Below are 16,492 nucleotides of genomic sequence, written 5' to 3'. Positions count from 1 at the left end.
AAATGTAGGGGTGACTTGTGACTAGCCAGGAATGGCAAGCATATCATTATTCTGGTAGTGCCTTGGGGCCAACTGAGGATGGGACTCCATTGTCCTAGGCACTGTACAAACACTGAGTAAGACAAAGTCCCCTGCCCTGCAGATATTGCAGTCTAAACAGCCAAGTCACCCTAAGAGTAGGGTTGCCAGGTGTCTGGTTTTCAACCAGAACACCTATTCAAAAAAGGACCCTGGCAGCTCCACTATTAAAAGTCCAGTTGGTGGTGTAGCGGGGGCCCAGGGCTAAGGCAGGCTGCCTGCCCTGGCTCCATGAGGCTCCCAGAAGTGGCTGCCAGGTCCCCGCAGCCCCCTAGGTGCCTGGGCGGCCAGGGAGGTTCTGCATGCTATCCCCACCCCGAGCGCCGGCTCCACAGCTCCCATTGCGTGGGAACCGTGACCAGTGAGAGCTGTGGGGGCAGCGACTGCAGGTATGAGGGCAACACATGGAGCCTCCCTGGCCGCCCATGCACCTAGGGGCCACTGGGACGTAGCAGCCCGCACTCCCCCTCCTGCACCCCTCGGCCCCACCCCAGAGCCCGCACCCCCAGCCGGACCCCTCACACATACCCTGCCCCACAGCCCAGAGCCCACTCCTGCACCCCAAATCCCTCATCCTTGGCCCCACCCCAGAGCCTGCACCCCCAGCTGGAGCCCTCACACCCCACACTCCAACCCCCAGCCCAGAGCCCTCCCACACCCTGAACCCCTCAGTTCTGGCCCCACCTGGAGCCTGCACCCCCATCCCAGAGTCCATACCCACCCCCGCACCCGAAGCCGCTCATCACCCCAGAGCCTGCACCCCCAGTCAGAGCCCTCACCCACCTCCCACACCCCAGCCCGGTAAAAGCAAGTGAGGGTGGGGGAGAGCGAGTGACAGACGGAGGGGGGATGGAGCGAGCAGGGGGGGGCCTCGGGGAAGTGGTGAGACAGGGGTGTTCAGTTTTGTGCGATTAGAAAGTTGGCAACCCTAGGTAAGAGAATGGGATATATAACACATAAATAGAGTTAACAGTGTGGTGGATTGCAAATTTCATGTTAGTTCTGTACCTTGATTTTGTTGTTTCATTCCTTTCCATGGGGATTAGCTGGATGGTAGGGCAAAGGAATGTAGGGGGCAGGAGAGGCTGCAGCAAGCAACCAATCAGCACAAGGTATGCAACATAGTTATACAGCACTGCAGGCATGGTGCTCAAATGACCAAAGGTGTAGTCCTTGCCCTGAAGAGCTTCCAGTCTAAGTGAAGATGTAACTGAGCAGTGATTATCTAAAAGCACTGGGCCTTGTGGAGGGTGAGATGAATCGCCATAAAACCATGCAGTGGCAAGATTTGGCAGTGGTGCACACTTTGTGTAAACCCTGAGAATTGTTTTAATTGTGCGGTTTGACTCAGTGAATGGCTATACAGGGAGTTGAGTGCGTCATTTGATACGAGACCAGTTCAGTGGTGGTATTGAGGGGCTGTGGCAAGTGCTGCATCACACTTTTCAGCCAGGACATTTGGAAGCAGTGCAGGGGCTTTGCAGGTGGAGGGACTAAAACATTTTTATAAGAGGAGATGTTGGCAGCTTTCAGAGAAGTAGCCCTCTCTCCCCTGAGGAGGGAAGCACTGAAGGTTTCGTTACTGTTATACTTTCCCAATCCCAGAGGGGAAACACAGCTCACCTAAGTTTTCTCCTATCTTTTCAGAATGTGAAATGCCTTCTCTGAAATGCTTTGCCTTTCCTTCCTTCCCAAACACTGCTCTAAATATATTCAAGTAAGCCCTGCTTTGGCTTTTAAATTAGATCTTTCATTAGAGGTGGAAAAGCCTGCCTAGGAGGGGGAACGGTTGGGGGGCTTTCTCCCAGGGTGCATGCTGGGCTGTTTGAGGTAGCTTAGCCCACATCTGTAGTGTTTAATGAGCAGATATTTTTATTTTAACATACTTTGCATTTGTCTCCTATAAAACAGATTCCCCTGCTGTTTTCTCCTTATCGCTTGTTTTACAAGAAAACTAAAAATGGTCCCTTTGAAAAAATGAAGTGTTTCAGGGAGGCACTTTCATTCCCTGCCTTGTCCGGCATTTTTCAGTGTTGTCTGCAGGTTGCTGTGAATACACATTTGGCTTAGTAATTAATCAATGCATAAATAATACACGGTGTGTTATCAGAGCATGCACACCAGTGCGGTGGAGGCAGCGCATTCACCCGCGGTGGAGAGGGATTGCCGTGTGCTGCTCTGTAGCAACCCCCCATGGCCAATTAAGGTGCATCCTTGATGAGCTTCCAAATGCTCTTTGGCCAGATAAATGGTTGCTGTGATGTGGGCGGGGGTAAAGCAAGGAAAATGAAGGAGATCTTCAGCATTCAGACAGATGGAGTGAATGCCTGATTAAAACCAAAAAACCCACACGCACTGAGCTAAGAACGCAGGCAGGGTTATTTAATGGTCAGCACACTCAGTTGGGAGTTAATACTCCTGGGCTATCTATATTCAGGGTTCTACTATTGACTTGTGACCTTGCACAAATGACTCACCAATACACAGTCTACCCTGGACTTCAGTTGCCCTGTGCCTAAAAGTGAGCCTTGCGTAATGGTTGTAAAGAACTTCAGGTGGAAGTGCTGAATATCTGTAACGTCTTAATATACAAAACCTTTTAGGAATATTTCAAGCGTAGAGGCCAACTTGAATCTTTCCTGTTCTTTCATTCCAGTCATTCCTTGTAGTGCAAGCCATTTGGCTCTGGTCCAACCTGTCTTTTGTGGATATGCACCTAGTCTGGTTTTTGTAGCATAGTGTCTGCCTCCATCTCCGCTAAGTGGGTTGGGAGAAATGGATCTAGGATTTGAAGTCTAAACAGACAAAGCCATGGTGCAAAAGCACTGGGGAATAGAAGGTCCCAAGTCATGTTAAAGGAAGAATGAACTGTAATTCAACGCGGTTGGGGAAACTGCTTCAGTTTTAAATCCTGCCGGTGAGGTGCAGTATTGGTTTTGAGAATGACAAAGTTAAACCTGTTCCAAGGCTTTTGAACATGGTCTGACTGACTGAATTAGATGTTTTCTGTTTTTCTTCTTGAAAAGCTGGTACTGTCAACAAAAAAAGTGATAAACTGGCTGGCAGGCGTGTAACTAGAAGAGCAAATGATACAATGATGACTTGAGTAGGAATCTGGAAAAGCCATTTCAGCAGCAACTAGAAAACTAGCAAGAAATGTGAATAAGAGGGCAAACGGTACTGTTTGAACTGGCATGAGAAGGTCTCCAGATACTTGGTGTACATGTTACTCTAGAGGTGGGTAAGTGTAGCAGAAGGAATAAGCATGGAACAAATTGTGTTGCAGTGGAAACTCAAAAGCTTTCTGTGGCAATCTGAATATGAAATTGGTTTGAAGAGCTGTTCCATGCTCTTTGCAATTGATGTTCATATAACGAATTGTAGGAATTCAGGGCCCAGAAGGTAAATGCATGGAGCTGTGGTGTGTTTTTCATCTCTAACAATAAATCTTGAATAGACAGTCCATTTTGTGTACACCTGCACATTTTAAAAAAAAAAATTTTTTTTAAAGTTGATTCTTCAAAGAGGTAGGGAACAGACCAGGACAGTTGACACTGGCTATCATCACATGCTGTGGTTCTGGACAACTAAAGCCTTTCTCTTATTTCCATTAGTCATCTGAGTTCTCTGCACTGCCTGCTCCTGGGGATTTCTTATGCTGTCAGCTTCACTTACTGTGAAGTGTGATGGAAAGGAATCTGAAAATGAAGACCTGGTAATGTGTAGCGTGTTGTGTTCCTTAGGTGCTGGAACAAGATGTGGTTTTGCAGTCCATTGACCGAGCTATTGAGGCTATCCACAATGCAGCTATGAAGAATGGAGGCAAATACAACTTGGAGCAGAGGGATGTCCTCCAGTAAGTACAGCCAATAGCTGGGACAGATGAGAAAAGAGCTTGAGCTGTCGAGTCCCAAAGAGGCAGGGAAAGAGTGAACGTAGTGGTACAGCCACGGTGGGAGGTTGTTCACTGTTCCAGTCCTGGGTGTGGTTAATAAGGGATGGCCGGGTTGGCAGTTGGTAATTGGAACACCACTGCTGCTAAGTAAACAAAGGACTGAAGTACTTGGGGAGCCCTCCAACTCACTGATGTGAGAGCCAGGTGATGAAGAGCTGAGTCTTCAATCACCACTGCAGCGTCTCCTCTCAATCTCTGTCCACAATTCCATTTTCCTCCAAGCAAAGCAGCTTCTCCAACTCACTGGGCACCTGTCTGCTAATCTAACCCACTGCATGTGGCTTGGAGTGTCACATCAGCTAAAGGCTTGCTTGGCAGTTCTCTCTACAAGTGCGAGGGAGATGGAGGAGGGGGAGAATACTCTGGTTCAATTGCAATCCGGGTTTGGGGGAGAGATTTTACATCTTCTTTGGCCATTCCAGTTTGCCCTCTCAGATGCAGCTGCCCCACTGGTTCCTTTCTCCCTGCCCCCAGGCTCTTAGGTCACTTGGCCTCTAGACCCTTATCTTTAAATCTGCTCTTGGTTAAAACATGAACAAGAGGACATCTCTCCCCTAAAGTCAGTGATGCAGTGTTAAGGTCTAGAGACTCCTTGTTTCTCTCTGTCTGTTGGCCCTTGCTCCTCCAGGGTGAGGACTCTACCTTCCCTGATGATAGCACAGTAATTGTACCTTCTGCAGCTGCTGTCCAGCCAGTGGCACTGAAACACCTAGGCACTTTTTAGAAGATAGCTCAGAGAAGTGATACTGCAGCATCTTGACATTGCTACAAAGTGGTTTCAAGGCTGAATTTGCCAAATGCATCATGTAAAGGAAACTGTGCAGCTAGTAGTCACATATAATTCCCCTGCCCTGAAATAAAAACCCACCTGAACAGTGGTGGTCACTGCATCATGCATGGCTTGCACCTCCCCTCACTGGGTGGTCTGAGTTGTGCTTAATGCTCCAGATGAAACGGGATTGATTCCATAGGCACTGATGATTTTTGTATGTGTGTTCACCCACCCACAAATGCACAATTTGTGGTGGTTGGCTTGGAGAAGGGCATCTCTAGAAACTTTCTCCACTGCGAACAATGGACCTCAACCCCCTGCATCCCTCAAAAAAAGTCCAGACAGATCACTGCATTGTACACACACACACTTTTCTCCATGGGAGAGGGTCTGAGGGAGAATAGATCCGCACATGACAAAGGTGAGCCACATTGCTTAATGCACTTCCATAAGGCTCTGAGACACTACAGTACTGAGGACAGTATAACAACCTGTATAGAATACGAAGAATAGATATGTTACCTTCAGCAGGCAGCAATTGCAGGGTGATCCTTTAATAGCCCACTCCTGGAGGACAAAGAAGGTGTCATTTAAAGGTGGAGAGAGGCTGAATTGGTGTCCAGAGCTTGCTGAAGTTGAGTTTCGCTGGGAGGGGCATGTTGAGGATTTGGTGTATTTGTTTCTTTCCTTCATTGCTTAAAAATGTAAATCTATTGGGATATAGAAAACTTAGTGCTTGAGACAGGGATGTCAGAGCAGGGTGTCTTTGTAATACACCATTAACAATTGCTTGCTATGAGACTTTTGATACCTTGAGTTATGGATTAAGGCATCTCTGCTTCACCTCAAATCAAACAATCATGGACATTGTAAGGGAGCCATAGAGCTAAGGTGCAGGCAAGTCTAAAGCTCGTGGCATAACAACTAGGCCTCTATACCATGAAGTGGAGATATGTCGCCTATGAGCCCTGATTCACAAATAATGTGCTTTTTACAAAGACTTTTCCTTCCTCTCTGAGAGGTGCTTAGTCAGTAGTTCCATGGAGTTGGACTTATTCTATCTTCAGTAAAGATCCTCACTATGGAGACGTCTATTGTAGCCACAGTCCAGTTTCAGACTTAAGCTTCTTGGCATTGGGTACTGACTTCAGCGCTTCACCCATGTCCCTAATGCCCTTGTTCCCGTTCCATCTGCCAGGAAACTGATCCATCATCGGAAGGAGACTGTGTCACGCAAAGGTCACTCACCAGCCAGTCAGGGAATGATTATGACCCCATCCTCCAGTGATCACCATTTGGATTTAGCACGACAGCCCAATGGCATGTGCCGGACAGGTTATGAGCGACACCACAGCCTGCCAAACACGGAGATCCAAGAGGATGATGAAGGCCTTTACCAGGTAACGGCATCTTGGCCTCTCCTAGATTCTTACTTAAAGGTTCCCTCCCTCTTGTATCATACATAATATTCCCTGTGCAGTTTCAGTTGCACTTGTTGCCTTGAACTATAGTGTAGCTTCACTGTTTGCTACTATACAGCTACTGTGTCCCATCCCAGGCGTGGCTGGTATGATCCCTGTGTATTCTTTACATTTATAAAGCACTTTGAGATCACTGAGGATACAAGACTATATGTAAACGTGCAAGATCTTTTCTAGTTTGTGCTACTGTCTCTTTCTTGACACCTTTTTAAAGAGCTGCCAAGTCCTCAGAGAATACTTTGAAATACATTGTTTTTAGAGGGGTTCTGCTGAGGTCATATTTTTTCTGTGCTTTAATTTTCTCCTTGTTAAATCTGCACAAAAACAGGATCTTTGTTCCTTAGGAATTCATCTGTATGTCTGCTTATTCCTCTGCTCAGGTTGTGAACATCCTGTTTTCTTGTGAACATCCCTAATAGTAACAAATTTGAGGAGGAAGACACAGGAAATGTGACTTAAAAGCAGAATTCTACCTAAATGGAACAAAATTACTGTGAGCCGTCAACGAATTTTCAAAGAGACCGGCCAGGACAGACTTAGCAGCAATTGTTTGGGATAGATTCTGTAACTGATTACATGGTGGGAGATAGCAAAGAGATGCAAGTTCCCCTCAGACAGATGGGACGTGTTGGTGTAGGGTTGCTGCATCTGTCCAAGATGAGTGTTTATAGTGGCACCATTACCCCATCACTGCTGATAGGAGGGGCTAGTTACTGGCTTAATCAGGAAACATAAGTCTGTGGAGATAATAAAAAGGGGCTGGTGTACAGGCTTCCTAACAAATCCTTTATTTTTCTATCCCAGTACTCTGCCCCTGTAGGCAACCAAACCAACCCAATTCTAAAGCCCTCTGATAAAGGAGAAAACCAGCTATGCTTTTTTAGGCTAGCCAAATGGCTTGACAAACCTCCAAGTAATTCCCAGCTTCTTTTGTAAGTCTGCACTCACCTGGCTGCAGGGAAGGTCCAAAGAACATAAGTTCTTTGACTTAACGAGAGGGCACCGTTCCCATCTGTGATGGATGAGAGACTGACAACTTTGGGTGTGTTCTCATTAGAATGTGCTGCCCATGTTGAAAGAACTAATTAGATTATAATTATAACCCCTGGATGGGGATATTTTTGATATGCTGCGAAAATACAAAATGGAGCAGAAATATCCCTCCCCCACCTTATGCAAAAAAGCAAAAGCCACACTACCTTATCTGTAAGGTAATTTCTTCCTTTCTGCTTGTAAAGCTGCTTTGGGGGAAAAAATGCATTTTAAACCCTTTCCTGTGGTGTTTGAGAAGAACAGAGGCTTACAGGGAGACACCTTTTAACTGCTACGGGTTTCTAGTCAAGTCCTATTTTTGCACATAACTTTTGGCAAGATTTTGGTGGGTGGTTTTACAGTGGTTCAGCAGTGATGCTGCCTCCTTGCTTCTCGAAGGCTGAACTGAACGGAGAGTGTAGCTGGACGCTTCAATTCACCAGCCTAAGGTAGTTATGTGAGGACCAGTTCCTATGGAGGAAAAAAAAATCTAGAGCATTATAGCAGAACAACATCTCTGCTAGAGTTAAGGTTAAGGCCAGCTTTCTGTTTAAAGCTGGACTGTTTTAAGTGCTCTGAAATCGATATTATTAATCAAATTTTGTTGAAATTTGATACACCTCGTGGAGACATAAGGGTACTGTCAGAGATCTAAATTTGGGGCCATTTAACCAAGGGGTTTGTGAGATACAGCTGGGGGAAAAGACAACTTTTCTTAAAGTTGACACATTTTTTGCAGACCGACAGAGATCAAACCAGAAATGTAATCTGAGGACAGCAGAATAGTCAGAAGGTGCTGAAACCGTTTTTTGTGGGGGAAAACCTACTCAAGCAAATGCTCACTGCAGGGAGAGTAATTAGGGGGTGGAAGACCTAGATGGGAATAGAGAAGAGGGGTTGTGGACTAAGGAGAGTGCAAGGAGAGGCATGGGACATTGGGAAAGGGGACATGGCTGTCCGTGATGGGGGAGAGGGGAAGAATAGGGCCAGAGGCATCTGTCCGCACCACATTCCCTTCCCATGTGTGTATCATGATCTGGGGGGCCCTGGCCCATCCACAGGGATGTGACTCCTCACTTAGGCAAGCCTCCTCCAGAACATGGCTCACATACCTTAGGTTATACCCTCCCCTCATCTCCCTATCCCCTATGTGAGCTGGAATCTGGGGGTCCCTGACCCCCAGTGATGTGTGAGCCTTGCACTTGTGTGTATGTGCCAGAATGTGAGAGGCCTCTGCCCATCTATGGGGATGTGACCATCCAACCCTGTCCCCATCTTGAGTCAGATTTGAGGCAGCTTGTCTTTCTAGGGGTGTCTGAGCCCCTCTCCCTACCCCCGCTCCCCCATGTGAGTCAGGATCTGGGGAAGTCCTTCCCCTTTGGATGGGGAGCTCAAACTGATATGCACCAAGAATATACTTCTGAGACTAGAGTGAGGAGCTGAGAACATTTGTGTTTGACACATATTATAAACTCTCTGTGGGGGGAGGGAACACTGTTAATGACCGATTAATAATTAATCGATAATGAATAACCAGTTGATAACTAATACTTGTAAAAATTGTAACTGTGATTAGTGAGAGGGGTTCTCTTGAGTCCAGGTTAGTTTATTAATAACAAACCTCAGATAAATCAGCTTTGTCTGTAGTTGTTGGTTTAACAGTTAATGAAGACAGCACATGCTCAGAGAGGCATGAGGTACCAACAGCTGTGGAAGCCCTTCCCCGTTTGTACTTGCTGTCAGTCCAGACAGCAGATGGTTTCTACTTCCTCTTGATTTCTCAGGACAGTTATACCCATATTACCCTTTTGTGTTTATCATTCCAATCCTTGTCTATTTCCTCCTTTTTGGTACCTACTTCTTATCTTAGGTCATTTTCTAAGATTTCTGTTCCCTTATAACTTTACAATTGCCTCAATACCTTATGGTTAGTCATTGCTTATTTCTGTTTTGGGATAATGTTATATCTCTTGTGCACATTTTGTGGTTAATATTCCTAAAATATCTCTGGCAACAATTTCTAAAGGTTATTGCTTAGGGCTAGTCTACACTGGCAATGTTAAAGGGCTGCCATGGCAGCGCTTTAGCGTGGCTTGTGTGGTTGTGGCAGAGCACTGGGAGAGAGCTCTTCCAGCTTGCAAAAAAAAACCCACCACCACAAGGGGCATAGCTACCAGCGCTGGCGCACTGTCTACACTGGCGATTTACAGCGCCAAAACTTGCTGTGTTCAGGGGTGTTTTTTCACACCCCTGAGCGAGAAAGTTGCAGTGCTGTAAAGTGCCAGTGTAGACAAGCCCTTAGTAAAATTCCACTCCTGAAAGTTAACTGCAGAGCATCATGGGACTCTTGCTGCCAAGCAAGCCTTAGGTTCTTTCTTTGGTCTGTTTTAAGTGCCAGCACCTCCCACTGATGTGAATGATCACATCAGTTCAGACATCTCAGAGGTATTGTTTCAGGCTATATTCATCTCCATCAGGTATTGTTTCAGCTGAGAACATCTCACTGAGATGAATAGGCCACTTACCACCTCTCTGAGCCTGCTGTGCTGCTCATAGATATGTAGAGGCCCTCCCCTTCATTCTCCCTTCAGTTTTATACAGTATTATAAAATTGAGCACCAGCTCTGCTCTAGATAAGGTTGGGAAGCCCTTCCTGTTAAAAGGATGACTCTTCTTAGTGCTCTAGAATCGGTGTGCTTACATGGATTGTCTTGAAATTTGTTGTGTCTCATGGGAATGTAGGGTGGAGTTTGTAATCCAAATGTTGGGTCATTTGAGCAAGGGGTTCCTGAGATACAGCCCCAAGGAAAAAACAGCATTTCATTAAATTCACAGGGTCTAGCAACTTTGAAATCAACCCTGGTTAGAAGTCTGAGAATGAACTGTAAACATTTGGTAAAAATCTGCCTCTACCAAATTTTTTGAGAAGTGTAATCTGAGTACAACAGAATATTCAGAAGACAATTAAACTATTTTTGAAAAGAAAAGACTATGTTTGTGACCTTACGGGGCGGGAAGGGGTGATTCAGGGAGCAAGATAGTGTGGTATGGTAATGAGGGAGAGGGTTTTGGGTCTGCAGCGAGTGATCCAGATATTATGGGGGGATAAATAGGAATGGGTAGTAGGAGAGGGAAAAGGGATTGGGGAGGGCTTAAATAGGGGGTAGGCATTGGTGGTGTGGGTGAGAAGATTGGAGGGGTTACAGGAAGTTGGGGGTTTAGTAGCAAGGGGCTGCCAACCCTGAATTCTCCCTTTTCCTGTGAATGCTGTGATGTGGGGGAGTCCCCTCCCTCTGCCCACTGTGTGTTCTGGGATATGGGGATCATGCTCTTCTTTGGGGGTGTCTGAGCTCCTTTTCCTAACCCTCCATGTGAGCTGAGATCTGGGGTGGGGGGGTAATGAAGGTAACACAGATTTACACAGCTGAAACTCAGAAAATAAATAAACTACACACCACCCCTGTGTGGGGTGGGGAGGCTGTACAGTGTGCAGTAGGGACATGATTTGGAGGAGAGGCAGACTCGGTGCACCTCGGGCAGGGCTGGGGAAGCCTGGCTGAAGTGGGGGCAAGAATCCCAGCTGGTAGTGGGAGCAAGGGACCCAGCTCATTGTGCGGTTTTGGGCTACATAGCCAAGATAGTGTGTGACCCTCCAGTAAGCTGCTGCCTGCAATGTGTGTAAGCAGCAGTAGGGTAAGGCAGGAAACTGCAAGGAGCAACTTCTTACACGTCAGTGGCTTCTGTGATTCCAGCTAATGGCTTTATGGGCTAGGAGAGGTCAGGGGAGCTGAAAAGTGGGCTGGGACTACATGTTGCGGGGATTGATGGGGCAGGGAACGAGACACACACACTCCAGTCTTTTTCTTTTTTTTTCTCCTCCCCCCCCCCGACTTGCTTAAAGTTACTGTAACCATCAAGTAATAAACTTGGCAAGGTTTTGGGACAAAAGACAGGATGAGATCTCTCTCACTGGCCCTGTTGGTAACTACACATTGCAAACATTTCCAAGCACGGCAGTTATCCCCAGTCCACTGTAACAAAATGTGCAAGAGATGGGAGGAGCACTGAAGAATCACATAGCAGTTGTGTGGCCTACTAGGAAGACCACTGGACTGGACTCTTCCTAGCTCTTCCGCTGGCCTGCTGGGTGACCCTGAGGAAGTCACTTCACTGCTCCGTGCCTCAGTTTCCCAGCTGTAAAATATGGATAATGATGTAAAGTTTTTTTGAGATCTGACAATGAAAAGCTAGATCTTTCAATTATTACCTAGCCACAGTAGCATATCAGCGCCGAACATAGTTGAGAACTACAACTGTCTAAATGACTATTAACTCCTAACAGACGATTCTCTATTTAAAAAATTAAGCAATTAAATGGCAAAACACTTTTAACATGGAGTTAAGTTTGCCTGGCAATAGCTTGTGCCCTTTCAGAACGTCAAGTTGAACAAAACTCAAACTTCTGAAAATTTAGGAAATAGAGTTAAGGTAATTGCCCACATAACTTTAATTCTGCCCTCTTTGAGTTATGCCCTGATATACCCTAACACATACAGTCCCACTGCCTTTTCACTGTAGCGGACAGGTGCTGCCTGCACTCTCCCTACCCTCAAACACTGAGTCTACTCTCTGGACAGAATACCACACTTTTAACATTTAAGAACCACTTCCTACCCTTTTATAATCCTTTCACACTTGCGCACAGGGTACCACCTAAACCTAACCAGCATTAACTCCACAGTCTGGTCTCATATCCCACCTCACTACTGCCAGTACCCATGGCAAGAAGGCCCCAGTGTCCTGCTACCAACAGCCTACACAATTCTGTATTGAAATAGTGCAGACAGGAACCTCAAGGTACACATGCACTTCTCTTGATAACACACATAGGAGGGACTTAGACCCAGATCTTCTCATATCGCAGTCACCGCTCTTCCAATCTACTCCAGCCTATTCCTCCGCCATTCAATACAGCAACACCCAACACAGTCAAGGCAGCTGCAGTTCAGACAGATAATTCCCAGTGGCTGTTGCTAGCTCCAGGGGGCAGCATTAAGGTTATGTAGGTGTTTATTTTAACTCAGTATTTCATGGTTTTCAGAAGTCTGAGTGTGGCTGAATTCAACATTCCAGAAGGGCACGAGCTACCACCAAGCAACCTTAACTCTCCCTTCATGAAGTTTTTTTGCCATTTAATTTTGACTACCTGACACAATAGGGAAGTCTCGAAGCCTTAGAAACTGGAAGAGCTATAAAACTCACTGTTTGTTTATGCTCAGCAAGCTACTTTCCTGGGTATAAACTAATTGTGCTCCTGCTTTTCAGGGCTTTGCTATATACAGTAGTGTCCATCCCAGCAAAGTTTTTTCTCAAGGAGTATATTGTACTTGTTTAAAAATAATGAGACCGCACAACTCTAAGCTTTGGAGTTTGGGGACCAATCTTGATCTCTTACTGCCCAGCCTTGTGGGATAGGAGTATCACTATTCAGTGCCCCCTTCCCTTCTCCAGGTGGTGCTTGAAGAAGCATTGATTAATTCCTGCAGCACACCTGCCTTCGTTGGCCAGAGCAAAATCCTGCATGTGTCTGGAAGGAAGGAAGTGATGGACACAGAAAGGGTGAGGAATGAATGGTTTTGGGAGTCCCTTGCCCTTGCAGAGAAGTCCAGCCACCACCCCCAGCTGCTGGGAAGAGGGAGCCAGCTGAGATTCTTACAGGGGTCTGCCTGGGCCCTGCCTAGAGGCATTTTTTTTGTATAAGTCTCCATATAGCAGGTGTCAGATCAATTTGAAGCCTCTTGCTCAGCCTCTTCTCAGTGGCTGCTGGAAGGGAAGGGGCTGTCACCTTGACTGTTGGAGTGGGTCTGCCTGCCCTAACCCACTCAGCTTCTTGGTGCCCAGTGGGCACAGGAGTGAGAAGGGAAGCGTCTGTTGTTCTATCCCTCTTCCAAACTCCTCTCATTTGGACTCCTGCCTGTGCTGCTGTTCACAGCTTTGCCACCCATTGACAATATGAATCCACCGGATTATAGACACCTCCACTGCATTGCATTTTGGTCAGTTTCACTGAGTTATTCAGAATTAAAGGGGTATCCAGGAAACTCTCACTGCTGCCCATTTACCAGTACTCACAGTTGTGAAGGGAAGCCTTTCAAATGTGATCAAGGTGGAGGAATCCGTCACAGCCAGGTCATCTTCCTCAGTGTGCAGAGAGAACACCCAGCACCGCTGCTGCTGCTCACAACTTTGCCAAACAGCAGAGATGCGGGGTGTTCTCTGTGCACATTCAGGAAGATGGCCCTGCCTTGCTCACATTCCCTTCACAACTGTGAGGACTCAAGGCTTATTTTTAAAGATATCCTTAAAATGAAGATTAGATTCTGCAGAAATAAGTTTTTTTTATCTTGCCTCCTCTTGGCAGGAAGGATTTCCAGAGCTCCATGTATAGATTATGTTCTATGACACTTTGACTGCTGTACAAACACAATTCTATAAGAATAGAGGTCAAATATTTGACAAATTTGGTAGGGTAGTGGAGCCAGTGAAGTGTCCTAGAATGAGCCCTTTCCCTGGCTGCCCCCAAATAGTGGCATGCTGATCTTATAAACTAACTAAAGCAGGCTGCTAAAACTTGCCACTTTTATGTATGTGTGATTGCGCTAAGCTAAGCGGCTTCATGGCTGTAAAGATGGGGCTGACCTTAGCCCAGCTGCACTTACAAGAGCCTGGGAGGGGCTTCTGCCAGCATTTTACAGGGGCCTCCTCTGTTCTAATTGTGCCTCTCACAGCTGTGCAGTCTCTTAGGGCCAAAGACTAATAATTTCTTAAAGGCAAGTAGGTTGGTGCTGGATTCTGGCCAGTTCTGCCTTGAGAAACAAGCCTTCAACCTGCAGGAGCATGGCCCGGATCTTAATAAATCCAGGCCCTGAACTGAAGGGGGGGGAAGCAGATTCCACAATCAAGAATCTTTCACTGAGAAGAATCTGCTTCCAAATCAAAACCCCCTTTCCACTTAAGCAGAAGCTTGAGTGCTTCCATTTGATCTCCACTTTCACTGTGTTGTATGAGGAGAGAGGTTGTGTCTGAAGTAACCAGAACCTAATTAGTTTACTGTTCAGTGGGTAAGGCTGACACCTTAATTGAACCCAGAAAGAAAAAAGAAGCCAGCACAGATTTCAGAGCACAGGGGAAATGAAACATCACTGAGCAGGCAGCTGGGACTTCCAAGTAGAGCAGCCTGTGTGGAGTGCATTGCAGTGATCTGTCTGGGGGGAGCAGTCTCTTTAAGAATGGTGTCACTATTAGGCTTCGGAGATTGCTCTTCTTGGAAAGTCTATCTTTGTGTTCTTGAAGCTGCTAATATTGCTGGGGATGTGCTCCTAGTGCTGCAATTCAGGTGGAGCATGGTGGGGCCAGTTGTGGTTAGCCCTTTGCCACTGTAGTCCCATTAGAGCTTTGTATACTATTTGGGGCTCTTATTCATTCAGATTTCTAACAAGCCTTATTCAGGGCAGTGTTGCCAACTTTCACAATTACATTGCAAGTCTTGCGACATTTTCATAAAGCTGTATCTGCTGGAGTCTTGTTATGGGAGCATCTCAGGTTTCATTTAGAGCAAACGTTTCTGGCCCTCATGGTTACAGAGAAAAACTTGAATATGTGTCCTCAGTTGGCTCATAAACAAGCTAAGAAAAAAGAAACCAAAACTTATCTCTTAAAATCTCCTTATTTTGGAGAGCCTGGTTCGTGATTTTGAACTCTTGGCCACCCTGTTTGCTTTACAGGCATTATAAAACATACTGAATTTCTGTATGTCAAAAAAGACCACCTTCTTCCCAGCCCATCAATATAAACTCCTCCCCTCCCAAATACCATTAAAGAGGAAGCCTGGAAGAAATGTAGCATGGCCTCAGGGTATGTCTACACTACGGAATAAGGTCGAATTTATAGAAGTCGGTTTTTTAGAAATCGGTTTTATATATTCGAGTGTGTGTGTCCCCACAGAAGTGCATTAAGTGCATTAACTCGGCGGAGTGCTTCCACAGTACCGAGGCTAGAGTCGACTTCCGGAGCGTTGCACTGTGGGTAGCTATCCCACAGTTCCTGCAGTCTCCGCTGCCCATTGGAATTCTGGGTTGAGATCCCAATGCCTGATGGGGCTGAAACATTGTCGCGGGTGGTTCTGGGTACATATCGTCAGTCCCCCCTTCCTTCCCTCCCTCCCTCCGTGAAAGCAAGGGCAGACAATTGTTTCGCGCCTTTTTTCCTGAGTTAGCTGTGCGGACGCCATACCACCGCAAGCATGGAGCCCGCTCAGGTAACCGTCACCGTATGTCTCCTGGGTGCTGGCAGACGCGGTACGGTATTGCTACACAGTAGCAGCAACCCATTGCCTTCTGGCAGCAGATGGTACAGTACGACTGGTAGCCGTCCTCGTCATGTCCGAGGTGTTCCTGGTCGCCTGTGTGAGGTCGATCAGGAGCGCCTGGGCAGACATGGGCGCAGGGACTAAATTTTTAGTGACTTGACCAGGTCATTCTCTTAAGTCCGGCAGTCAGTCCTATTGAACCGTCTTATGGTGAGCAGGCAGGCAATATGGATTGCTAGCAGTCCTATTGCACCGTCTTCTGCCGAGCAGCCATGAGATGTGGATGGCATGCAGTCCTTCTGCACCGTCTGCTGCCAGCCAAAGATGTAAAAGATAGATGGAGTGGATCAAAACAAGAAATAGACCAGATTTGTTTTGTACTCATTTGCCTTCTCCCCTGTCTAGGGGACTCATTCCTCTAGGTCACACTGCAGTCACGCACAGAGAAGGTGCAGCGAGGTAGATCTAGCCATGTATCAATCAGAGGCCAGGCTAACCTCCTTGTTCCAATAAGAACAATAACTTAGGTGCACCATTTCTTATTGGAACCCTCCGTGAAGTCAACCCTGTAAGCCGTGTCCTCAGTCGCCCCTCCCTCCGTCAGAGCAACGGCAGACAATCATTCCGCGCCTTTTTTCTGTGCGGACGCCATACCAAGGCAAGCATGGAGTCCGCTCAGCTCACTTTGGCAATTAGGAGCACATTAAACACCACACGCATTATCCAGCAGTATATGCAGCACCAGAACCTGGCAAAGCGCTACCGGGGGAGGAGGCGACGTCAGCGCGGTCATGTGAGTGATCAGG

General features: G+C 46.7%; 1 protein-coding gene across 1 annotated transcript in view; it reads left to right on the top strand.

Moving 5' to 3' along the window:
* Positions 1 to 16,492, top strand: part of NCKIPSD (NCK interacting protein with SH3 domain) — a 101,053-nt gene that overhangs the window by 33,283 nt on the left and 51,278 nt on the right. The window contains exons 2-3 of the mRNA XM_074957681.1: positions 3,822 to 3,934; positions 6,004 to 6,205. Coding sequence (XP_074813782.1) covers positions 3,822 to 3,934; positions 6,004 to 6,205 — 315 coding nt within the window. The remainder of the gene's footprint in view (positions 1 to 3,821; positions 3,935 to 6,003; positions 6,206 to 16,492) is intronic.

The sequence above is a fragment of the Natator depressus genome, chromosome 7 (genome assembly GCF_965152275.1).
Source record: "Natator depressus isolate rNatDep1 chromosome 7, rNatDep2.hap1, whole genome shotgun sequence".
Lineage (NCBI taxonomy): Eukaryota > Metazoa > Chordata > Testudines > Cheloniidae > Natator > Natator depressus.
The sequence above is the reverse complement of the archived record's forward strand: the minus strand, read 5'-3'. Positions and strand labels throughout refer to the sequence as shown.